The sequence below is a fragment of the Agelaius phoeniceus genome, chromosome 13 (genome assembly GCF_051311805.1).
Source record: "Agelaius phoeniceus isolate bAgePho1 chromosome 13, bAgePho1.hap1, whole genome shotgun sequence".
Lineage (NCBI taxonomy): Eukaryota > Metazoa > Chordata > Aves > Passeriformes > Icteridae > Agelaius > Agelaius phoeniceus.
In genome coordinates this window covers 8,219,181-8,245,560 of record NC_135277.1, presented here as the reverse complement: position 1 = coordinate 8,245,560, position 26,380 = coordinate 8,219,181, and the positions used below count along the sequence as shown (strand labels likewise).

Below are 26,380 nucleotides of genomic sequence, written 5' to 3'. Positions count from 1 at the left end.
GGCCGAAGAGCTGCCCAGTGGGACAGCTGATGACTTCATCCCTGCACACAGCAGCTGAGATGTCACACAGAGCCACACAGAGGAGATTTATGAAAACAGCTGTTCTCCTATAGAAATGTCTCTTTCTGTGCTTCAAATCACAGAATCAGTTAGACTGTACAAAACCTCTCACATCATTGAGTCTAATCTTTGACTGCTCACCACCTTGTCAACTGGACCACAGCCCTAAGTGCCACATCCAGTCATTTCTTGAGCACTTCCAGGGATGGTGACTCCACCACCTGCCCGGGCAGTTCAAGGTGTGCTGGACCCAGCGGCCGGCCTTAGGCCGGCACATCCTCCCTGTGGGCACAGCTCCTGGGTTGGACACCGGTGACCACCACGGGGCCACCCGCCACAGCATCGCCAGAGCGCACGGCCACCGCCGGCTGCCGCAGGGATCCGAAACTGCTTGGCAGCCCGGGCTAGAGCATCCCACCGAAATGTACTTTCCCTTCCGCAGCGAAATTAGAGAAGGGGAAATTCATTGCGATCCGCGCCAGGGGAGAAAAAAAAAAACAAAAAAAAACCCCAAAACTAAACACCCCCACCACGCTGGTGTTGGCGGGAGTCCTCCCGCACTGTGGGGCCGGTGCCGCCCGGCTCGGAGCGGGCGGGCCCGGGCCGCCCCCGCGGCCCTGCCCGGCCCCGCCGCGGGCCCGCCCGGCGCACTGGCGCATGGAGCGGGCCGGGGACGGCGGCGCGATGGCGGCGGCGCTGAGGGCGGCCAAGCAGCAGCTGCGGGCGGAGCTGCGGCAGCGCCTGCGGGCGCTCGGCGCGGCGGAGAAGCAGCGCCAGTCCCGCCTGCTCGGGCGCAAGGTGGGTGCGGACACCCGGGCCCGGCCAGGGCCGGGCACGGCTCGCAGGCGAGCGCGGCCGGGACTTTCCAGGCCCTGCCGGTGATCGAAACCGTGACTCAGGCGCCCTTCCGCCGGGCGGGGGTGAGCTCCGCCTCGGAGCCTTCCCTCGGCTCTGCGGGGCTGGGGGCGCCGGAGTGACAGCAACTGCTGGCGGCTAAAGCTGGGCACAATTCACCCCGGAGCGGTGGGCACACATCACCCTGGGTGCTGGGGACACCCTGGAGTGGTGGCCACACATCACCCTGGGTGCTGGGGACACCCTGGAGCGGTGGTCACACATCACCCTGGGTGCTGGGTGCTCACCACTCTGAGCGGTGGTTACACATCACCCTGGGTGCTGGGGACATCCTGGAGTGGTGGTCACACTTCATCCTGGGTGCTGGGGACATCCTGGAGCGGTGGTCACACTTCACCCTAGGTGCTGGGGACACTTCACCCTGGAGCGGTGCAGCCCTGGGTGCTGGGGACACTTCACCCTGGAGCGGTGGTCACACTTCACCCGGGGTGCTGGGGACACTTCATTCTGAAGCAGTGGTCACTCATCACCCTGGGTGCTGGGTGCTCACTCCTCTGAGTGGTGGTCACACTTCACACTGGGTGCTGGGGACAGTTCTCCCATGGATTTTGGGGACAATGGGGGCAGTCTGCCATACACCCCAAGCAGAGCTCCTCGGGGGTGGTGGCAGGTGTTTATCTCAGACATTTCACACCAGCCTGGCTCTGGCCTTACATACAAAACCCAGCCACTGCCTGATTTGGCCTCTTGTTTTATGTTCTGTCATCTCCCTTCTGTATCTTCCAGCGGTGTTTCTTCCACACAATTTTATTTCTAATATAATTTTCACACTCTGAAAGATATCAAGCAGGGTTTGCCTAACTGGTATCCTAGCACAGAGTGATATGGGTATGTACTTTTGAAATGTCCTGTTTGTGTTTGGATTACACAGTTTTTATATAGATGTATTTTATCATTTTAATAAACATAATAAAATTTTATTTTGCAGTCACTGCGTGTAATAGAGCACAGTCCTCATTTTTTTTGCAGCACCAGCGGGTACTTCTAGATGATCTACATTTATATGGTTATTTTCCTGCCAGAGGCTCTCAAATCATTTTATCGACTTCATTTACTACTAATGTGTAGCCACTTCATGAGTGGGATGTGGCAGCACAGAAACTTTTAAGTTGTAGGAAGTTTTAACTGGAATTTATATAACCCTTTTTTTCCTTGGGAATGCTTTTAAAAACATATCTATATGTAGTGTCCTACCCTCGTGATAATGCATTTTAGTAATCATACATCCTAGACTTAAATCTCTTGGATTTTAGCAATTACTGGTATGCATCCCCTTCAAAAATTCAGAGTCCTCAGCCAACTTTTAAAATATCTAGCCCATGTAGTACTGAATTTTTAGGAGCCCTCAGCCTTTGTCTAATTGCTGCTGATAAACACAGCAACACAGCACTCATTTCATCTAGTGAGAGCACTCTAAAAGATACAGACTTTGTTTTGCTTAAAAGAAGGCATCAGGAAATATGACATAAATTGAAATTATCTTGCCCTTTTCTTAATCTGACACAAATTGAAAATCTCGAGCTTGCTTGAGACAGAGTGGCTCTGTGCAAGTGGCAGAAAGTAGAGTTGGCTTCCTCATGGGTGGTGGCTAATACAGCAGGCATGGAGAAATTTTGGAACAGGCTGAGAAAATACTTGGAATTATGTAAGGCCAAAAATGTGGCTTTGTAACATACATCAGTGCTTGTAGCTAATTAAAATAAGCAGGTTATTTTATAACACCTAAGTAATATTTTTAGTGGAAAAATCTCATTTCAAAATAATCTTTAAATTCAAAATGAAATAGCTTCACAGGCTGACCTAGCCACCAGTATTTAATTAGCTTCTGGGTGATTATTCTTTTTTAATGCTTATGTTCATGATTAAAGTCATGCTATTTGCATGCTCTGATTCTGAAAAAATTGCCATCAGCTGGTGAACAAAGGACAGATAATATTTGTTAAGTGTGGAAATTTTTTCAGTCTTCTCAGAAACTGCTCCGAGTCATAGCAGGAGCATCTACACAATTCTGAGAATATCTGAAATTGTGTCTTCCTGCTCACATGTGGGTTTACATCTTCAACCTCATTTTTGTTCCTTTACAGCCTGATTAATGTGTTACTGGATACATCAGAGCAGATGGGGCCTGTGTGGTTCCCAGAGCACACAGCCCTTGTCTGAAAGCCTCAGTATCTCAGTTTCTCTCCTCACCAAACCCATGAGAGGTTTTGGCTTTGGAGGCTCTCAACATGAGCCAAGGCTGTTTTCTGGAGTCTGCAGTTGGACTAAACAGTCTGCTTTTTGCAGCAAAAGCTACCATGGAAATTCTGGTCTTTTGAGAGCTTAATCCTGTGGAAAAATCCATGTGTAGGGTTAGGCAGATAGAAAAGGAAATAAAATACGGTTTGGAATTAAGATGTTTCTGTGGCCAAGCAACACATACACCATCATTTAGTCTGGAGTGTTTATTTTTTTTTCCCTTACAAAACTACATCTGTCTTCTGAATATTTCACTTGGGTTTTTAACTGCTGTGATGGAAAGAAAATAAAAAATGTAGTGGGAATGTATATTGACTCAGATGGGGCATTTGTATCTCCAGACAAGGCCAGGGCAAAGGCTAAAGCTCATAAGAGTGAGTTACCCTGCAGTTATACAAACACTGAGCAGGGCGTCTGGAGATCTCTGTTCTGTAGACAGGAGAGAGTTTCTCAATTGTCTGATATTTTTAACAGATTTTTGTCTAAGTGTGTAGAGTAAGAGTAAATCACATTTAAGTGAGTAGGGGCACATTTATATCTGTTTTGTCCAGATGTAAGTGACAAAATATATACGCTGCAAGAGAATGAGAAGACAAGCTTTTAAAAGCCTCCTTTCAAATTTTAATGTGGAATTCAGTCTGGAATGGGCAGAGACAAGTGGGGTATGAGTCTGCTAACACTTTTTCACCATATAAGCATTTTTTATTTTCCCTCCTATATTCAGCCTTTTATAAGCCCAGCACAGAGTCTCATGAAAAGCAAAAAATGGCAAGGCCATCCTTCCTTCAAGCTTTGAAAAATGTGCAGTAATAAGATCAGCTGTTAGAAGCAGGTGATGTTTGAAGTCATGTATCTCATCCTGCTGGAGGGAAGACATTCAGGTTAACAAAAGAAAGAGGGGCCTGTTCTTGGAAGACTTTGTGCTCCTCAGTCATCTGCTCTGGTGCTGATTTTCCTTTGAGTTATTATCATTGAGGCACTTCCCACTCTGCCTGGGCCCAGATGAGAGGTGCAGCCTGTAAGAAGGATGGAAGAAAAGGAATGCTAAACCCTCTTGGCTTGCATAAGCTGGCAGTTCTGGCCTGCTGTATCTTTCTGCAGTGATGTTTGCTGGGCATTTGAGGATGTGTGCACTGTTATGGCACAGATCTTTAGGGGATTGGAAGGTTGTCTGCAATATCTGTTTTTTGCTGGCTCAAACCTGTGTTGCAGTGTTTAGTTCACTAGATGCAAAAATATGCCTATTTTGATCTTGCTGATGGTAGAAATGTTGGACTAGGCAACAAAGTCAGTTTATTCTCTTTATGATGCATCAAACTTTGTATCTCTACCATTTTCAATGAATATTTTGTATTAAATGAAAGTAAATTGATCTTTCCAAAAACTTTTCATAAACCAGTTGTGTCAATTTACCATGTAGGTGATTGACCATCCCAAGTACCAAGAATCCAAAAGAATTGCAATCTTCCTGAGCATGCCAGATGAAGTCCAGACAGAAGAAATCATTAAGGACATTTTTAAGCAAGGCAAGGAGTGTTTCATCCCCCGTTACAAACCTCAGAGCAATCACATGGACATGCTGAAGTTATCATCAGCTGAAGACATGTCTTCACTTGCTTTGACATCCTGGAATATTCTTCAGCCCAGTGATGATGACACTGCAAGAGAGGAAGCTCTTGCTGGTGGTGAGTATTTTCTTGCTGCATCATGGGATTGCTGAGCAGGAGTAACCTGGAGGCTGGTAGGAAATACTTTGATAGCAAGAATGAAATGAAATGTTACACCTTGTTTTTATGCATTGTAGAGAGATGCTCCTTTCTCTTGCCTGTTTTTCTCCACCCTGTACCACCCTAATGACATGCCAGCAGAGCAGGAACACAACTGCACTGATCCAGCTGAAAGAAAACTCAGCCCTCCACATAAATCATCTTCTTGGTCTGATCCATGAGCATCCTCAGCACAGTCTCAGCCAGTCATGTAGAGGCTTGTAAAGGAAAGAGGAGCTTACTGGGGGTAGTTTAAGCTGCCACTGAAAGTCACAGGGATTCACAGGTTTAAGATGTACTCTGAGGACTTTGGTTTGTGCTGCCTGAAAGGTTGGGAACTTCTCAGGTGATGCCCATAGATTGAGAATTTTCTGAAATCTTTGATCCTTCAAATTGTGTTGCATGGATGAATCACAGTGCTGATATGGAGCCTGCCCTTGTAGAACAGCTCTCTGGACTGAGACTTTAGACTGAAAATAAAAGGACTTTGTTGGCCTGCAGTCTTTTCTAGCATCATTCTCTCACATTTTTATTTTGACCTTGTAATGTTGTCTCAGACACTGAATTCTTCATAGGGTTGGGAAGGTACAAGTTAATTAAGATCAAACTTGTGTGTGTGTGTTTTGATCCCCAAATAACCCAACTCTTAACCTAAAATTCCCCAACTCCTACTTGTAAACAAGCTTACTTTTTGTGTATTTGCATTCATTACTTGCATTTTTTCAGTAAACATTTTAATGTCTTCTCAAAACATCTGCAGAAATGTTTAATCTTAATAATGGAAAACTCATATCAAACTCATGCTTTAAACCTCAGCCTGGGAAGATTTTCTCCAGGTTGAAATTCACTATGCAGACAGCTTCCACACCTCACACACTTGCCAGCTTTTTAGTGCTTGGTAAAGGAACATTTTCTATGACTCTGTTTGATTGAACTTGGGCTTGTATTTGCTTTGGGATGCCAATGTACTTTTCCAGAATGCTTCACCATGTTTGTTTCTCTTTTATTTGGTCATTACCTCTTTCCTAATTCAGAATCCTTTCTGTGTCTACATCTTAGCTAGCAAGGGATTTCACTGCCTTATACAATCATCTTTTTAAAATTTAATATTTAGCACTGTTTGATGCTTTTCCAATGTTTGTCAAAAAATTGTGTTTATTGGTGGGATTTAGGGACTTTTGAAGGTAATAAAAAATATCCAGAGTTCTGTTGACTGAGCTTAGTTCAGACACTCTGGACAAGCTTTTGTACTACTGGTGAGCTGCTGTTAATTGAATTTAGCAAGTCTGTTGTAGACATCACAGAGTAACCACACAATTTGAGGTATGATGGGAGCAAGGACTTCCAGGTGTCGAGTGCACTGAGATGTACCTGGGTGCCAGACAGTGAAGATGGGGAAGGCAGGAACATACCTTGGTACCTGGCTAGTTCTGGAGTTGCTGCTTCCTTCTCTGCACCAGGCTGTGGGCAGAGAGCAATGCCAGAAGGGCTCCTGTGCTCTACAGAGAGGTGCCAAGAGACCAGCTGTAAGAACTGATGTATGTCCACGTCAGACTTGTTCTGCCTGAAACTCAATATTAGTCTGTTTGTGCTGTTTGTACAGTAATTTTGGAATAATGCCATTTGGATTGGAAGTCAAACCTTGGTCCTTTATCCTAGAACAGTTTTTGTAAATTAGAGAATTAGTTTCGTTTTCTTCCACTGTTGCAACATCATATACACATTACCAATTTGTCCCCACAGAAACACACACTTCAACCCAATATGTCTATGTATTCCTTTTGCTATATTTTTTGTCATCTATTACATTTTTTTGAACTTTGGTACATTTGCAAGAATGCAAATTGCCTTGCTGCTACATCCATCCTCCATTGTTGGAATGACACATGGATGGCACGTTTATCTCCGAGATGTTATCAAATACTTTGGTGATCTGAGGCATTTACATTGTTATAAGGAGATAACATGGTGTTACATTAGTAATGTTCCCATGGCTGGCATAAATTACTATGTAATTTCCAAGAAATAGCCTGCAGGTACATAAATAAGCCATGTCATTTCTGAGTGTATTCATTTTGCATGACAAAAAACTTAAATTCACACCATCCTTAAAACATCAGACATAGTTGCTGTTAAGAATAGCTCAAATATAAGACTAGGTATAATTTTTGCATAGAGTTTCCCAGTCTTTGGTAGCACTCATGGGCAATGTTGAATAGACACAAGCCCTCCTTTTGGAGATGATCCTTTTTTCTGTTGGACCCAGGGTTTGCCTCTTTTCATCTTGGCAGTACTCACATCACACCGTGTTGGCATAAACAAAGATCACTGCTTTTGTGGTAGGAGAAAGTCTGTCATCTTCTCCACCATGTGTGGGTGTCTCATTGGCATGTGAAAAGTTGCTTTTGTTAGGCTATATGGACACAATAACAGAAAGAACAAAGGTGGAAGAAGTTCAGATATTTTGGAGTAGGGGTGTGTGTAGGTGCATGACTTGGTTCATTTCCAGCTGTATCTGTTGAAAAGACTTAGACAACTTCTGGGGCAAGCCAGTGGTACATTTTCCTAATAAGTATCAATTCCCATTTTTATCCTTGCCCATCAGAGGTATAAATGGGTTTTGCCCAAGGTAATACTGCTGATGAAAGTCCAGGCAGGTTGCAGTATTTGTTTACAGAAGTGTAGAAACCTTGCACAACTTTGGAAGGAGTAAATCAGATAAAACTGTACTCCGTGTTTGCTTTTTATCAGTACTCCCACAGAAGTTTAAAAAACATTTTGCCAGCAGCTTCATTTTCAGTGTGGTTTAGGGAGGTGTTGTGATTCACTGAGCTGGACATGGGTTTCCTCATTTGTAATGTTATTTATTATTACCTAGACCTGCTCTGAGAACTCTTAGGGAAAAGCTAAATTATTCTTCTGAAAAAGAGATTATTCTTACTGGGACACAAAAAAAAAAAAAAAGATAAAAAGACTAGGTTGAGTGTTTCCATATGGTAAAATTCTTGGAGGCTTCTTTGAAGGGAGACACATGGCCAGGGATCTCAGGTGGAAGGCTTGGACCTGAGCAGATATGCTTAAGTGTTCATAACTGAACTACTGACTGGTAGCTGAAGGTGTGCAATAAATTATAAACAGCTTTTCTAACATTCACCTGCATGATGGGAGAAAGGGGTTTGGCCTAAGTAGTTTTCTTGGCCAAAAAATGAAGTGTTATTAGAAATGATGGCTCTGAATCTGCTTACTCTAATGGATTGGGATGTGCTTTTCTAAGAAATGCAAGAAATGGGGTTATGTGTACAGACCTAATTCACCCTCTTAATCTCTGTCAATTCTGCCCTGGTGTCACAGTTCATTATTACATGGGCCTTGTCCCTCAGGTGTGAACTCCCTCAGAGATGAACCCAGGTGAAATGGTCTGGGCTCTTTCAAAGAGGCAGAAGATGAACTCTGCTTGCTGTTAATGACTGTTCTAGGGAGTATCTGCTCAGTGGTTTGCTTTCTCCCTGCCCAGGCCAGAGCTGCAGGCCTCTTTACTGTGCATTATTCAAACCTCAGGATGGAGATCTGCATTTCTGTATGGGCTCTTCACCACTGCACCATTCAGTGACATAAAGATATTAAGTGGTATTTACTGATGGAGAAGCAGCGGCAGAGGCTCAGGATCCTGTTGCAGCCTGAGTTGTGCTGCAACAGAGGAGCTGCCCCCAGTGAATACAGTCTCTTTTGCTTGTTTTTCCAACATTAAGTTTTCTTCTCTCTTTCCTTCAAAAACAATAATTTCCCAGATTTGTCTCAGCCTCGAACTAAACCTCCTCTTTCAAGCTTTAATTTCTCTACCACTATAATGTCACTTTCTATCCTTCTGCCCTTTGCCCAGCTTCTCTGAAACTCCCTCAAGTGTCCTTCTCTGGCCCTTCTCTGTATTCCCCACTTCCTCCTGCTCTCAGTCCCAGCCTGTCATTTCAGGGGCAGCTGGGCCAGCATAAATAGCTTGTCCCTGCCAACAGGGAGGAGATCATGTGTTTGTCTTTCACTTTTCTGCTTCCAGACATACAAGATTCTCCATCCCAATTTACTCATTTCCTTCCCCACTGTGCTGGCTTCTTTCTCTTTTGCCTTGGCTTAGAAAAACTTGTTTTATAGTACTTTCCCCACTAAATAGTACCAATGACATATTTTGTGATTGTTTCTTTTGGGCAGTGCCTGATTAAATAAGCTGCTGCCCTTTCTCCTCCTCTTGGTCCCCCCTGTCCTCTCCTGTGCCAGCATAGATGGCCCTGCAGCCACATTGGGACCTCTACTGGGAAACCAGTCTTGGTTAGGAGCAGTCCAGCACCAGCAGAAGTTTCTTCTCAGAACCACCACACAGGTTTGGACTGATGCAATTGAAGGAAGCTGATGGTGAGGGGTTGTGAAAATGGGTGCCATGCCAAAAAAGTCTCAGTGAAACTTCAGTCATCATTTCCTTCCATGTTTCACTTCCCAGTCTTGCCCCAGACAGCAGGAACAGCAGCAGCCAGTGAAATGAAAGTCCTTTGGAGTCCTCACAGCTGAGATGGGTCTGGCAGGAGGAGCTGAGCCTGCAGCTCCACGTGCTCCATCTGTGCACCAATACTGGCTTAAGGAGTTCTCCCTCCTTGTCTTTTCAGCCTATTCCTGCCTCTCTCTGGTGAGCTGGATCAACCTGCTGCTCTGGGTGAAGATTATTCCCCTCCTTTCCCCTCTCCTGTTTTTGTTGGGATTTTTTGAACCCAGATGAGTGGATCCAGTTCACCCTGTGCCAGATCAGTGCCATGTGTGTGGGGAAGGGGGAATGAGGAGCCAGGATGGAGGGAACGTCCCCTGTGGCTCCTAGAAAGAGTCACAGGGCCACCATGCAGATGTGACTCCAGTAGTGGCACAGGGAGGGGGGACATCTTCAGAGAGCCCCAGAACTCACCCTGACAGTCTCTCCTAAGCCTGTGCCAGCTTTTCACACATTTGCAGCATTGCATAAACCTGGCTCAAATGGATTTGAACTGTGCTGAAGCCACATCACTACCAGTGAGGATGCTACAGGTGAGATTTCAAGTTCCTGCTACAGGGCATGGAGCAACAGTTCCTCTCCTTTTTCTTTTTTTTTTTTTTATTTTTTTAATTTTCTTTATTTTTTTTATTTTTTACTAGCTGTGATCTTGGAAACCAGTGAACCATTTTGCAGGAATAAAACAAACATAACCCCCCTGCTCCCATCTCAGTTTGGCATAAGTACCCAAGCTGAAAAATGTCAGCAGTTGACAATATAGCATCTTATATGTAGGAATGCTGAATAATCTGCTGCTACTCAACTAAAGCATAGTGCATTTTTGCTTTAAGAAATGAATGTATTAAGAACTTGAGTTGTATTTTGTAATTTAGTTTGGAGACTTCTGGCATTTTCAGCACTGAAAACTTTGGTGGCCTACTGGTCACGCATTTGTGTTGTAACTTCAAGATAATAAGTGCAATATTAACTAGATAATCAATGCTTTCAATGACAATAAAAAATTTATTGTTAGTAAAAAGAAAAGATCCAAATTTGAAATAAAATAAGGGAGTATTAACATATGTCTAGCAGCAACTTCTTGCAGCTTTGTTTTCATATAACCTTTTGAATGTTGGCTTTTAAGGTTAAGGTAGTTTTATCTTTCTGCCCTTTTAACTTCCAGAACACTGTGAGGCTTGCTGTAGCATAAATTACAACAACCTGCTGGTAGCAGAGACAGACAGGGACAGCTTACCTGGGTGCTGGCATTTACTTTATAAGGGTTTATGCCAGGGAACATGATTCTCTTGCAAGGAAAATGCTGGCTACCTCTAGGCTACAGTTCCAAACCTGGAACAGTTTGAAATTATTCCTGAGTGACCATTAACCCTGTTTGAAACTTTGCCATCAGGATTTGCCCTGCAGAAGCATTTTTGTCTGCAGAAACTCTTTTTCACCTGTCTTTAAATTCCTGCTATTTATTCATGCATTCAAAGATTCTGCATTTGCTGCCAGGACTGATGGCCTTGTGATGCCATCAGTATTCTTAGTTATTCCAAATTTTAGCACAGTTCTTGAGAAGTGTGACTGAATTGATGACAGCACAGTCTTAAGAGGAATAGGTTTGACTTAGAACTGCAAAATAAAATGGGATTTAAAAAAAGGATAATGGGTTCCTCCCCCACCCCCCCAACAAACATGCACCAGAAGTGAGAGGATTTTGAAAGATGAGGCACATTAGAGTTTAGAAATAAAAAACACTTGTGAAAGAAAATGCTGTGGCTTGAAGGAATAGGGAAGGTCTATTATCCTACTTCAGCTGTCCATGAAGGCATAATGGGACCATACAAAATGATGCTAATCATTCTGAAAAAAGATATGTAGTAAACAATGCTCAGAGGTAGCTGGGAATATTTAAATGAGCTATATGCAGATGGGAATGTATCAAGAATAAATGAAATATGGGTACGAGAAGCAGAGATGTTAAATGTTTCTGCTTAGGAAAAAAAAAACCCAAAAAAATACCCCAAACAAGATTGTAAAGTGATTGAAGGTACTATTAGATTTTCTTTTCCTCTGGGAGACTTGATTAAAACTTGCAGTACAAAATATGTCAAGGGATAGATTATAATTTAAAATCTTTTTACACTGGTCATAAAAAGAAAACCTGAGAGCATGGCACAATGCAAAATTGAAAATCGAGGCTTAGCTGCTAATGTAATTTATTTTTTAATGAAATGATTTAAAGTTTGGAATGAACTTCTGTTTGGAGACAATGATCCATAGTATTTTTGATATGCAAAAGAAGAGCAAAATTCAGCGCAAATGAGGCATTAACATTCTGGTCATGAATCTTGCTGTGGAGAGAGGATCCTTCCCCTCACAGTGCAGGATCTGGACATGCAATACAGCCTCACATGTTTTACAAGAGTCAGGAAATCTCTCAACTTGGAGCTGTGTAGCAATGACTGAAGGATCTTCTACCTCTGCAGCTGCAGTCCCCAGATTATTGCCTTAAAACAGGTTCTGGCTTTTCTTTCCAGCAGGCATTTGGAGCATTCCTCTAAGCATCTAATTTTATTTGTATTAAGCCCTTGGCTGTGCTGCCTTCCAACAGCTGTGAGTTGTACTGGTTAGTTAGTTGTAATGTGAAATATTATGTTCCTTATTATGTTAATATTATATTATGCTCCTGCGACATGTGAAATATTATGTTCCTTGTATTCATTTTAAATTTGCTGCTTTCAGTTTAAGGGATACTTCATTTTTCTATGATGAGAAGTAAATAAGGATGTTTGAGTTACATTCTTTTTATTATTCATTGTTTAGTTGCACCTGTACTGTGAATACTATTGTATTCTTTTCTATCAAACTTTGACTGTTTTATTTTTCTTGTAGTGAAGCTTTTCTGTAGGAGTTCCAGCCATTGCTCTTTCAACATTTACAATCTCTCTGATGTTATTCTGGAAAAAAAGATGCCTGGGAGAAAATTTTATGCCCAGGTAAAGAAATACTGTGAAATGCATGTGGTGGCCCTGGAGATGTTAATTCTTTCTGTATGAACCATAACACTGCTTTTCAGATCAGCTCACTGGGCAGATCTCTCAGAGGTTTCCACACCAGTATTCCACAATGACACATCGTTACAAAAGGGCCTGTTCCGCTAGAAAAGATCTATAAAATAATTTTATATTATTCCATCCTGCTTGTTCTTAGCAGGTAGAGCTAGGAAAATGCTTCCTTGGAGATAAAGCATTTCAGGTGATAACAGGTTTTCCTCAGGGTTTTTCTGCATCCCAGCCTTCAGCTGGATGATGTGTGACTCCCTCCTGGCACTGGGGTGTCTCTCCCCTGGAGCTGGTCTCAGCCCTTCCCTTGAGGTCTGCACCAGCTTCCAGAACTCACTGAAACAGCTCAATAATCAACACTTAATTTGCTAAGTGAAGGCAGACACTTTTACCTGAGTTTCTCCCAGTGCTTCTTTTCAGAAACAGGTATGAGACAATACAGAGACCTTTTTTTTTCAGGTTTTTAAAAAAATGCTCTGAAATGCAAAAGTTCATACGTTTTTATGGTGTTGCTTTGTAATGCCCTTTGGTGTCCTTATGTCCTGAATCTCCTTTGTGCAGACTAAACCATGAGCACTGTGTGGTTTAATTTAATACCACCCATGCCAGGGTGTCCTGCAGTGAACCTGAAAGGCTGAGAGCTCTGAAACACTACAGCTTTTTGCTTCCATAAAGATCATTAAGGCTTTAAAAGACTGTTTTTCCTTGTAATCATCTTAAGTGTCACATCCACGTTTGCCTTCTTGCAGAAAACTCATCAAAACAACTGAAAAGATTACTTCTGCTGTACTCAATTAAGGTTTGAAGAGACGTGAAAGCAACATGGGCAAGGGCCTTGAAGTCACTGCAAGTGACTCTCAAGGGTTTTGTTTCAAAGGGCTAATTTTGCTCCAGTGAGTGTGAACAGTAGCATTGTCATTGTTTTTTCATAGAGTTTCCTAGAGACAGGAGTCTTTGAAAGGTAGATAAGAGGTGAAATTCATTTCTGGAGTGTGGCAGGAGCCTGTACAACTCATGCAGGAGAAATGCCAATGTGCAAGTATCTCTGGCTGCAGTAATTATCCAAACAGACATCTTTGTCTCCCTTTATTTTCATCTTTTGGGAGGGAAGACCCAGCACCAAGCTCATGCCTGTGCACACACTCTGGGGAGCAGGAGAGGAAGCTTTTCCCTGCTGCCCACCTGTGTGGGGAATGGGGGTTGAAGATGGGCTTTGGTGAGACAGCTCTGCCCTCCTTGCTGCCAGAGAGGACAGTTCTGCTGCCCTTTCCTTGTGCCCAGCTCTGTGCTCCCCTCATCCCCTCATCCCAGGTACCATCTCTGGTGCTTGCTGCTGAGCAGATTCTGCTCATGAATCTGGCAGAAATTTGTGACTTTTTTTTCCCCTTTCTTTTTCCTAGCGTTGGTGTACTGCCAGCTTAGTGGGCTATTAAATCAGGTCAGCACTTTTCCAGCCACAAAAGATCTGTTTTTCTGGCACAGTTAATCCCTGCTGGTTTTGCTGAGATTCAAAATACACAGTTATTCCTGTGGATGTGGGAAACTCCTTGGACTGGCCCAGAGCCACTGGTTTTCAAGGAGCAGGACATTCATGCTGCTGTTTCATGGGGTAAGGATAGCTCTGGATCTTCATGTTTGGTGTCATGCTGCGCTCAGTCCCTCCTTGGGCTGCCTGTTGTGCACGTGAGATGGGAATGAGTTTTTGGGATGTAGATGAGGGCAGATTCCTGTCCAGGAGTGACATGAAGCCTTTTGCCGGCAGGTGTCAGCATTCCATACATTTACCATGGAGCATTGGTGTCATTTTGGCTGCTTTCCTATAATTAAAATCTCATCCAGGCATTGCTCTCACACACACAGGAGAGCAAATGCTCCAGCCTAATTTCCCATAAAAATTGGGGATTGAAGTGAGGGAGGGATAGGATTCCAGGGAGAACCGGATTTTTAAACTGTGCAAGCTTAAAAAGATAAAATAAAATCTTGTGACGGAAGAAGCAGGATTTCTCAGCTGTTGTGGTGTTAACGCATTTGACAGCAACTATGAAGGTGCCATCACCTCCCAACCAGCTGACTCTGCATGTACAATAAACCCTGACTGTAAGCAGCCTGATATTCCCATCAAGTGGTGTCACTCCTTACAGGAGAGCCAGGTTTTCCACTGACTTGGAAGTTGTTGTCTCATCTGTTCATATTTCGTGAGTAATTCTGCGTATTTTATGATAAGCTATCTGGTGAGTGAGTCAAAGGGTATTGGAAATATTGGTAGTGATGCATAAAGTATTGAAAAAACCCCAGATGATTCACCTCTGTCTTATTTTAACTTAAAAATACCCAGACAGAAGTATGCAAAAGAGGACCAAGAGTGAAGACATGCACGTGTATCCAGTGGGAGTATTCAAATGAATGCTCAGGCAAACACCATGGAAGTGTAGCTGATAAGACCATAAAGAAATTCCCATAAAAACACAAAGATCCTTGTATTTTAGGATGCAGCAGTATTCCCACATAAACAGTTCAAGCATCAATGCTTTGTGAGTTTCTCTAAAGGAGCAGATTTGTAGTCAGCATTTGCTGATTTAACAAGATATGTTGATGTGCTGTAAAGTGGCTCTAATGCCATTTCTCCTCTCTTTGGAATTGCTCCTTGGTACATCTGGTTTCAGAGTATTTTGGTGGTTTAAAATCACAGGAGAATCCAGGTGCAAGCCTTGGAACCAAACATTTTTGATTGCCCATGTTTTCCCAATCAGACTGTGCTCACATATATGAATATCAGAAACAGATTAAGTCATTTTTCACAGACTGATGACTGGGAAGTTCTAAGCTATTTTTTCCTTTACTCTGAATTTGCAATACCAGACATTTTGTGGGTGGCATTGAATGATCGTGTTTTATTTACAGGGCTTATTCAGGCTCAATGAATAATAGTGAAAAAGAAAAATAATTTTTAAATTTTCTTTTTGGGGGAGCTCTGAAAATGAGACTCTGGTCCCCATCTTACTGTAAGTTAAACCTCAGGGGAAATGAGTGTGATGGTTATAGCCTCACACAGCATTTCCACATTGTGAAACCAGCCAGAAACACAAGTCTTAACCTTGTACAGAAGTTTTCTGGTGAAACATGAAGGGACATTTATCTGTGGAGCAGGATAGGTTTGTTTGAGCAGGGCTGACAAACTTTAGCTGATGTTGTTCACTGCACTTAGCTTGTCGGATGCATTGGCACTAAACCTGCAAGATTTTGGTTTAATTCAAAATCAGAGGTACTTATTTGAGCACAGCTCAGTAGCAGAGGAGCTGATCAAGCAGCTTTATTATGTGTTTTTGAGATTTAATAACGGGCAAGTGGCTGCCACTCTGTTGTTTTAAACCTTTATGAGTGATGGCTATCATGTAGCTTCTCAGGGAGGCAGATAAATATTTTATTATGCTGTAGTTCAGCAGGGCAAGTGTGAACTGTGAAGACCAATGTTTCATGCTGACACAAAGCACTGACATGGATGAGCAGACAGATAAACGCTGAGTTGCTCAGTGCTTGCTTGTAGATTCTGCTGATGGTTCTATTTTCTGCAAAATATTTTATTGAAGTAATAACAGAGGCTGTCTGTGTCATGCCAGTGGCAGGGGCACCAGGATTGCAGAGGAGATAGTCTGCTTGGCATCTATATGGCTGTGAAAGGTGGGGTGTGGGTGTGCAAAATGTTCTTTGGAACACAAAAGGAGACAGCACCTTCCTGCTGCCTGCAATTCCCATATACAGGAATGAAAATAAAGCAATTACCCCTGGTATTAAGAGCATTTCTCCCTGGAGGAGTTGAAGTTTTGAGGACTTAATGGTGTGTCCCATAGCAGAAAGCTGTGGATGGAGCCTGTGAGATTTGGATGCTTTGACTTTTGATTCCTGTGCTGGGTATCTCCTCTGGCTCCTTCTGAAGCAGCACCCTGAGATGAGCTCAGTTGGTCAGAGCATGGTGGCTGTGATGCCAGGGCTGTGTGTTCAATCAAGGTGGTGTGGGCTGCTCACTTAAGAGTTGGGCTCAATAATCCTTGGGGGTCCCTTTCAACTCAAAGTATTCTGTGATTCTGGGACAACAGGTGTCTGAGAATAGGTAGAAAACAATGTGTCCTGCTGATGTGGTAATGCACAATTAAAGATGTTCTCACAGGGGAAACACTGTGAGAAAAGCTACTGACAGCAGTTTAAAATGAGCTGGTTTTTTACTCTGATATGAAACACAACTTTAGGTCCTGTTAGGTATCTGTTTGGGACCTTAAGGAGGCTACAAAATGAGAACTCAAGGAGAGCTTTTTATGAACAGCCAACGTCACATATCTACAAGAGAAAAGAATTCATTCTTCTCAAACTCATGTCAGTATTACAGGATATTTTTCATGTAGTTCCCAAGGTGGGTGCAGAGACAAGTCAACGGGGCAATGTCAATTTGGAGCAACTGAGGATGTGGTCCTTCATGTTGGAACTTGAGTTTCCAAGGAGATGAGACTTCACACTGAGCTTCTGACAGTGTATCATGTAAGCAAATAAGAATTATCAGTTAAAAGTTTCCTTTCTTTTTAAGGGACTGTGTTTGCATTTTAGCAGACTAGCTTGGGTCAAGGCAAGCAATATTGCTGTTTATGTCTGCAATCCTCTGAGTTACTGGATGTGCAGCTCATTGGGTTTGGATGAATGCCTTTTTTTCAAATGTTTATGAGCTGCAGCAAAGGATAATGTTTTTGTCTCCTTGGGCATGTAACAGTGTCTGTCTTCTCCAGGGGTTTGTGGGGGAAAGAGCTTGTTTCCTCTGGAAGCAATCCCAGCCCTTTGGGAACCATGCACCTCAGCAGGGTCTGGATCAGGTCTGTAGTGAACAGATCTGGCATTTCCCTTTTTGATCTTATACCAAGAGACAAGTGAGAGCAGAGATGGTGTGCTCAAAACCCAGGGCAGGTTTTTTCCAAAGGGCAGAAACCTTTTTATCTGGAAGGAAACAGTAAGCGTTGGTAACCTCAGGAGTGGTGCTGGGGCACCCAGAATGTTCTAGGAGAAACCATAAAAGGGAAGGGATTTGTTTTGCTGCAGCATAAGTGAAATATTTTTGTGGAGTTGTTTTCCCCTAGATCTGGTGATTAACTCAGACCACAGTGTTAGGTGCTGTGTAAATACAGAACAGGGTGGTGATCTTATGTGTTGAAAGCACACACCTACCCAAAAGGCCTAACTATGCTAATGTTGACAATAATTAAAGTTGCAGTGATGACTCTGTCATTAATTAGAAATTTCTGAGTTGTTCCAATCCATTAGCTCATACCCTGCATGTCACCAAGACTAAGATATTAGGGATCAAGTGATTGAGTTATTTTTTTCCTCTCTGCTGGGGTAGCAGATACAGAGGCAGCAGATGGTTACTGCACTCTTCATTCTGAAAAGTAAGGTTTTCCTGAAACAGGGTTTGCCTTTTAATCCATTGTGGTCTTTGCTAGGTCAGAAAAGGACCAAAGTAAATTTTAATTCCTTGTAATCAACAGCTTTCAATTACTCATGAGCTCAGCAGAGGTTTTGCATAGATCTGACATTGTTTATGGTGGCACAGCAACATGAACACTCCTTTCCTTTAAACAGAAAGCTATTCTTGGCGTGGTTCTTCTGCTCCTGCACCTTATGAAATCATTTATATCTGAGCAAAGCATGAGAGAGGTGGTGTGTGTGGAACAAAACCAACCACTGGAAAACTCATTCTTGCCTGAGGTACCAGATTGTGAGGATCCAGCCATCCTTGTGGTGATGGAGTAAACAATGCACACACTTCTGTGCTTCAGGGGAAGCTCAAACTGCACAGCTGCTGCTGTGAGGAGCAGCAGCAGTGACATGGAGCTGATCACTGTTGACCTCTTGTAGGCTCAGACAGCCTCTGCTGCGAGCGTGGTTCGTGTGAGCACATTGCTGTTCTTCACAGGCACACAGGAGCTGCTGCAGCTCAGCCTCTGCCCCATCCTCTGACAGTGCTTTTGAGGAGAGGATCAAAAGAGTCCTAGCTCCCACTTTGATGGGTCCCAGGTGCTCTGCTGTGCCCACAAAGCAAGTGGCAGCAAGGGATGAGAAGTGGGGATGACAGAGTATTTCAGTTTCAGCTTCCATTAGGGATGTCAAGGGGAGATGAATGACCCCTCACAGCGGGTGACAACAGCCTGGTGGAGCCCCTTCGAAGCTGGGAGGAGAGAGGCCATGCTGGCTGCTCCTTCTGAGGGCAGAACAAGTCCCCAGCAGTCTTTACATGACCTGTATCTGTTCAGTTTGATGGACCCTTCTATAATTAACCATTGTCAAGAACACTTCTGAAAATGCCGGCTGGCATTTCAAATAGGAACATCAGATTAAGGAGAAGAGAGGTAATGAGGTGCAAGGAGAAAATCCTTCCCTGAGGAACAAATCAAACCTGATACCATCATGAAAGGTAATGAGAAATGCACTGCCAAACTGAGGTTCACTGCGGCTGCCTCGAGGAAACGAAACTCTGTATTCTTATTTAAAACACTCAGAGGGGATGCTAATGCTTTGGTCTGCTGGCTGTGTCAGGGCATGTGCAGCTTGCACACCTGCCTCTTGAATGTAGTTTTGCCACACATTTCGTTTCTTGAGTCCTTGGGCCAGTCATTTCAGTCCTCAGTGACATAAGGTATGTCTACATCACTGTAAGGGTGTCAGTGCAAACAGAGTGTGCCTGTACACCCACAGGACAGGTTCAGAAGCTGTGACTGCATCTACACTGCCAAACAACACAGGGATAAGTGGCACAGATACATCTTGTCCACACTTCACAGAACTTGGCCTCTCTTCCTTTGTCTGGAGTAGTCAGACCTGTCCCCTTCTGCCTTTACTGCACAAGGCAGTCTTGTCCCCTGGAGCAGTCATGGGTGTCACCTGGTCCGGCAGTGCCAGACACTGTGCTGACAATTAAGGTATTGACCACCTGTGATCCTGTAAATCAATTTGTTTTCTGGCTGTGCTGCATTTAGCAGTATAAATGAAGCCTGTGTGGCCATGTCAGCATGGCTGTGTGCCCACACCAATAGATAAGTCAGGGTTGTTATTTCACTCATGGTGCTACACATTTGGAGCAGTTGTAGCCACAAGAGCTTATGCCATAGATACACTGAGTATTAAGTGACTGTCATCATAATTACTAACCTTACTGGTATACCCAGTAGCTTAAAGTGTGCAAAACCGTGGATATTCTCTAGATAGAAGTTGGAGCAAAATGTTGTTGGTTGAGATAGTGTTTCCAGCAATTTGCAGACCACATGCAAGTTTTCCAGGAGAAGCACAGCTCACCTGTAACAAAACTCTCTTGACTGTGGATGTGCTTTCCTGGGCTCCTGGCATGTGGTCTCAGGACCCTTGGGGATCCAAGAACCAGAAGTTAATGTCTACAGACACGTGGGAGACAGTGGACATGGCAAGGGGATGGGCAGATGTCAAATGTGAGACTTTCCTTAACATGTTTGATGAGGCACTAAAACACCTGATGTGGTGTTTGATTTCCAAGTACCTGCTCTGTCTTCTCAGGGACAAGGATGCCATTTCACACAGTGGGCTGTCAGAGCAAGGGCTAGGGTGTGAGGACAGAGAAAGGCACAGTCCTGAGTGGCAGGCAGTAATCCTGCAGGGCTGGGAGAGCCGGGGAGCATGAGGACCCCGTGCCACAGGGGGCATGTTCTTATCCTCAGCTGCCATCCTGTTGATGTACCCTCAGTGCTGATAACAATCTTAAGTGTCTGCAATCTTGGTCTCATCTGTGTGTCACCTCTCTTCCTGTGACAGCTCTTCCCCCACACTGCCACAGAACCACAAGAGGTTTTTTTCCTCCCCAAGTTACATGTCAGGGAAACATTTAGTCCATGCAGCTCTCTGCCATCCATTCTAGATCTTGATACAGGATTTGGGACTAATGCTGCTCGAGCTGCCCTTGGGCTTCTTGCAGGGTTAGTTGTGTCATTTTTTGTACCAAAAGTCTTGAAAGACATTTTACTTAAACCTTGTGCAGTGTGAGTTGCATGAATACCAGAGAACATGTTGTGAATCAGAGCAAGGCAGTCAGTATTGCTGTGCTCCACAGAAGAAAAATATAAGGGTAACTATTACAGTATTTACAGCATAATTCTTCATATTGAGGTTTTCATAAGATTGTTTGAGTTCTCCAACTTAAAACCCCCATGATTATAGAGGAGCCAACTTGTTAAAAGAGTCCCTGTTTCTTCAGAGAACCCAGAGGAAAACAGTGCTTTAATACATCTAAATTCACTTGCGGTGCCTGATGATATCAGTTAAACTCCACAGAAAATATATTTCTTCCCTTCACTGTCTTTGCCATTTTCCTCTTTCCCTAGTGTTTCCCCTGACTTGTCTTCTTCGTGTCTCTAACACAAATTTAAGGAGAAATGGCACCTTTTTGCTCTGCAGATTTGCCCCTTGTGTGCATTCTTCCTGCCAGCAGCAGACTGCAAATGTTTCTGCTTTTTGTCTCGAGAGGCACCTGGAGTGAAAACGACTGAAGCACACTGTGAGGCAGAGTGTGTTTAGTTCTGTGCATCATGACTGATTGGAACTCACTGCTTGTGGGCCACCTCAATACCTCCACAAGGCTGATGTGAGGCAGGTTGTGGAGAGGATAAGTAGGAGTAACTTGGGGAGGATTTGAGCTGCAGAATCGATTCCTGAGCTTGCTGACAGGGAGCTGGTTGCTAGGTCCTAGTCCACAGGCCTGACAATTGGCAAGAGCAAACCGAGGGAATATGATGTGGTATGTCCAAAATGTTGTACGTGGTGGTATCATTAAAATGACATCTCTTTTCAGGGAGACCATAATTCTGCCTTTGGGGCTCTTTTTGTTTACCATTTTCACTGTCATCTGAATCAAAAGTTGACTGCAGTGTGGTAAAACACCCTGACTCCTTTTTAATCCAACCAGTATTAATCTCTGGTCTGTGCTTTGGCTAATTCTCTCCCCTTACTCCCCTGACCTCCTTAGAAAAACTGTGCTTCTTGCTGGATTTGCAAGATTGATGTTTTCTAAGCATTTTGCACTGTGTTACCTTGCATATTTTATATCAATGTTCTAATTAAGACATCAGATCCTGATGGACGAGTGCTCATGTCAGTGACTCCTCTCTGAACAATGAAGAGTTGAAGGAAATCTCCAGGAGCCTGGGAAGTGTGTGCAAATGAGTTGGTCTTATGTGAACTGTTATCATGCTCTTCCAGGCAGAGTTTGGAGTTGATATGTGATCTCAGATGGGATTCCCTCTAAACTGAAAAACTCTGCCCTGCTTTGGCTTTTCCAGTACATGCTCCCACACATCTCCTTCAGTGCTGGGCATCATCCCTCAGATGTACTCAAAGCAGCTCAGCCCAAAATGGCAGGAAGGATTAGGTGTGGACATGGAAAAAGCAGAAAAATACTTGACCAGGTCCAACCTCTGCTAAAGGAGCAGAGTCTGGTCACAGAAAAGCTGCTCAAGGCTAAGCACTGTTCCTGTAAGAAGGCAGAAGCAGTGGACTGAGACTCTGTATTTTCTTTCTTTCCAGACTCATGTCAGCTGTCTTTTAGTCTGTGCTGCCTTTCCACTCCCTGCCCTTCTCTCACTAAGTGTCTGTCTGCTACAGCAGCAAGAAATAAAAGACTTTCTTTGCTTTGTGAAAGGACTAAATGGGATGTTCCTGGGTTCAGGAGTCAGCACCAGGCCAGTCCAGCTCATTTGTTTGGAGGATGTCTGTGCAAGACTTGTCACACTGAACGTGCCAGCCTTGCAGAAGTGACAGGGATGTGCAGCAGCCTCCATGCCTGGTGGTTACTGCTCATGGCAGACAGTTTCAGAGATGGGAATCAGCTCCTGAAACAGGTGTGCAGCCAAGTGTAAGTTGGAGCTGGCTCCCTGGCATGGTGCTGATCCACATCCCCTGACAGAGCAGGAGCAAAGCAAGAGCTCTTGCCTTTTTGTCTGGAGCTGGTTGGTGGGGTCTTCTCTTGGAGTTTCACCAGCCAGTCCAGGTCATTAGCAGATTATGCTCCTTCTTTCAGCTTTTTAACTGATTTTGAGTTCCAATAAAGTGCAATCTCACAAGAATCCTGGAAGGCAGGATATTTAGGGCAGGCAAGCAGAATGCCTCTATGTGCTGCTGGAACAACAGAGAAAATTGCTGGAGACCAAGAAAGAAAATCCTTTGGGACAAAAGGAGCCTGACATCATGAAGGGAAAAGCCTTCAAATCTTCACCTTGGTATAGGAGGGCAAATTACCACTTTCAGAATATATTGTATTCAAGGATTTTTGGGTTTGGAAGGTCAAGAGAAGGTTCATGTCATCTTACAGTGGTGTCAAGATGTCTCCCCTCTCTCTTACACATCTTCTTTTCATCCTTTTTTTCCTTTTCTGTTTTGTGTCTGATGTTGAAGTTCATTTGATTTTCTGATTCCTCCTGCATTTAATTTCCCTGAGTTCAGTCTCTGTCTGATTTAGAGTCATAATAATTTGTATTTGGAAGTGTGGGGTTAAAATGATAAAATAAATTTGTCAAAATGCAGGGGTTTTTTTTCCCATCCAGCTTTTCAAGATCTAATTATTTTTCAGCTGAACTAGTACGCAATTGATAGATGAAAATGTAAATTTATAGGTTTAGTATTCAAAGTATTTTTCATCTGATCAAAGAAAGGGAAGCATTTTACAAAACACAAAGCCTGTGTTCTTGCAAATGTCTGAAGTTATGTGGTTGTAGTCAAGCCATCAGGAAATCCACAGGGCATCCACTAATGCTTATTTCATTTTTCTGCAGGAGGTCTTGACCTTATCTTCATGCCAGGCCTTGGGTTTGACAAAAAAGGCAACAGATTGGGAAGAGGGAAAGGATATTATGATACCTATCTTGAAAGATGTATGAAACATCCCCGTGGAAAGCCTTACACGATTGCTTTGGCTTTTAGAGAACAGATTTGTGAATCAGTGCCTGTGACAGAAAATGATGTTCCAATAGATGAAATCCTTTATGAAGACTGCTGAAAGTGTTTTGATACCAACCTACCTCCAGAGCAAGCAGCCAAAAAAAGGGGTCATATCTATCAATCATGTTTTTTTCTAATTGTCATGTATGGCTTTGGGACCAATAAAATACTCTATTTGTGTTTGGGGGAAAAAACTCCAAAAACGGTGTTATCTGTGGTAATAGTAGTGAGGATTGTGTTGATTTGCTTCTAATTAGCAAATATCTGGAGTGAATTCTTATTCTAGAATCAATACAAACAAGAACGAGTGACTGTTTATTACAGTAAGGACCATATCTCCTCATAATATTTTTGAGGTACAAGCTTCTTGATACTAAACAGTTTTATTATTCTGGTTTAAAAGTGAACTGTCTAGTAAGGACAGTTGTTGATCCATTCTGCAATTAGATACTTGTAATGGTAAAAGTTCTTAGCACTTAAATAGTGTGTGCATCCATGAGCAAAACAAGTAATTGATGGAGACCTCTTAGAGTAAGCTGGAGAAAAATGGTGATGGGAAAAAAAGCCTTAGTTAATTTTAGTGTATGCAGTAATTTTGACTGTTGACTTGGCTCCTTGCAGGTGTCTTAAAATAAAGGGAGTACCTGTTAATAAAAAAGGTTGATGTCCATAACTTCGGTATGTTCTTTCCTTTATCTGAATACAAGATTGTAATGTAGTCTAAAATGTGGTCAAGGAGTTCTCTATCCAGAGACAGCTCTATTTTTGTAAAATAATATTCAAAATTACTTTAAGTTTTCTAATTTTGTACATAAGCCATTCGTAATGTGTGTGTGGTGCTGTTAAAAAATGAGAGATGCTGAGAATTGCGGAGAGCGGGTTTTGTGGATGGAATAAATTTTTGGGTGGAAGGTTGGTTGTTCTCTGCTTCTCAAGACAATCATGAAAATCCAGAAGAAGTAAGTTTCCTCTGCACACTGTCCTTGTAATATAAGAGCACAATATTTCCAATCAGGATCAATCAAACTGTCAGAATTTTGTGTTCCTTCTTCAATGCAACTTCACCTTTTCTATGCATGTTTAACTCTTCCCTCAATCAATAAATCAGTAGGTTTATTTTCACCAAACTACTCTGCGTCATCATTAAAAAAATCCATAAATTCTCAAGAACCAGCTCCAGAGTGGAAAAACCTTAAGGCTTCCTCAACAACAACTGGTTTTGTGAACAAAACCATGTCTGCAGTACCCATGAACCTTTTCTTCTCAGAGTGCTTGTATTCAGTGCTGTTTCCATTCTGCTGCCACAGGAGCTATTTAAACCCTCTGGCTCTGGGGTGAGCATAGGTTTAGCAGCTGAGGTCTCTCTGGCCTGTTCTCCCTGTGCTTCTCCATCCTCTGCTGACCAAGGTCCCTCTGGATCCCACCCATGTGTGCAGGGGAGCTGCAGCCTGGGCAAGGCAGCTGGGAGCACTTTGCAATATGGGCTGCTCAGTAAAACAGGGGTGATCAGAGCTGCCTTCCATCCTTCCTCATCACACTGAGTCGCCCCTGCAGATGAAAAGGGTGTCTGTGGGTGCACGAAGGGTGGCGCAAGCAGAAATTGAGGTGACAGCATCAGTGCTGCTGTTGGAGTGTCCCCCAGGTCCTCTCAGCTCTGAGCACTGCCAGCTGTGCTGCCTCACACAAGAGAGACAGAGTCCTGCCATCCCAGACCTCTGGGGAATAAAAGTGATGGGAAAATCAGGAAAATCAGACCTTTTTCTTTTACAATCTCTGCTGTGTCAGTATTTTAATCCCTTCTTCATTTCTGAACTTCCATTAGCACATGGAGAGCCACAAAACGAAGCAATGGGGCAGGTTTTGTGTGTGGCAGGCCTGTTTCTGGGTTTGTCTGCAAAGCTGCTTGAGTTCACCTACCACATTAGGCTCAGCACTGTGCCATATGGCACAGCCTGCCACCAACATCAACTAAGCCATGCTGAAGCCAGTGCTGGTCACAGCAGAAACCTGGAACCTACATCTGATACATGTTTTAAATGCATATATTAAGTTAGCTTAGCTTAACCTATTGGCTTCGCTTTTGATCTTGCTGTTTGAACTTTGATTTATTCGCTAGAATTAGGGCTGCTTGGCTTGTAGGTATTTCACTAGGGATGATAGCAGGTGAACAACTGTGTGCCCCAGCATATGGGGAGGAGGCTTCAGAGCCAGCACTAGCAGCTGTACAGAAACAAAGGGCTGAGAGACAAGGACTTGGTTTTGTTGTGTGAGAGTTCAAAATAGGAGGGGGCAAAGTGAAAGACAAGAGTTTGGATGCAAAATACAGGCCCTCATCCAGCACAGCCACAGACAGGCACCAAGCTTTGTCCTTGTGGGCTCACTGGAGTTGCTGGAACTAATTGGTGTAGGAAAAGCAAGCGAGCTTTGAAGGTTTTCAGGACTTGAGGCAATGGCTGTCCCCAAACTTCTTATGTCTCAGATCACTTTTCAGTCCCTCGTGCAGCCATTCTCTTCCACTTTCAGTCCAAACTGCCCTTTTGGCTACAGCTGCAGTGGGAAAGGATGAGGAGACTATTTAATGTACTGTATCATTGGGAACAAGAGGAGCTGGTGCTTTGTTCCCGGCCAGCCTCTCCTGAGTCAGGAGTTGATCATTACAGGCTCATCAGCCAGGCTGGGGGAGCTGCAGGACCCTGGCTGATGCAGATAGCTCTTAACATTTAGCTGGTGGGGATAGTAAAACGATATTTATGTATATTGTCTTGAGAATCACGGAGCTAAATAAATGTGGCAGTTTCCATTTGACATTCCCAGCCTTGCTGCTGTCGCTCAGG

At 43.5% G+C, this 26,380-nt stretch overlaps 1 protein-coding gene across 2 annotated transcripts; it reads left to right on the top strand.

Moving 5' to 3' along the window:
* Positions 1–640: 640 nt before the first annotated feature.
* On the top strand, positions 641–24,673 carry MTHFS (methenyltetrahydrofolate synthetase). 2 transcript variants are annotated; one of them, XM_077185547.1, is made up of 4 exons: positions 641–858; positions 4,634–4,898; positions 12,385–12,488; positions 23,381–23,505. In XM_077185547.1, exons 1-4 carry the CDS (start codon positions 718–720, stop codon positions 23,483–23,485), a joined length of 615 nt encoding a protein of 204 aa, XP_077041662.1. In that variant the 5' UTR covers positions 641–717; the 3' UTR covers positions 23,486–23,505. The 2 variants fall into 2 exon arrangements, with proteins under 2 accessions (XP_077041662.1, XP_054498245.2); XM_054642270.2 differs by lacking the exon at positions 12,385–12,488 and having other exon boundaries at positions 656–858; positions 23,381–24,673.
* The last annotated feature ends 1,707 nt before the right edge of the window (positions 24,674–26,380 follow it).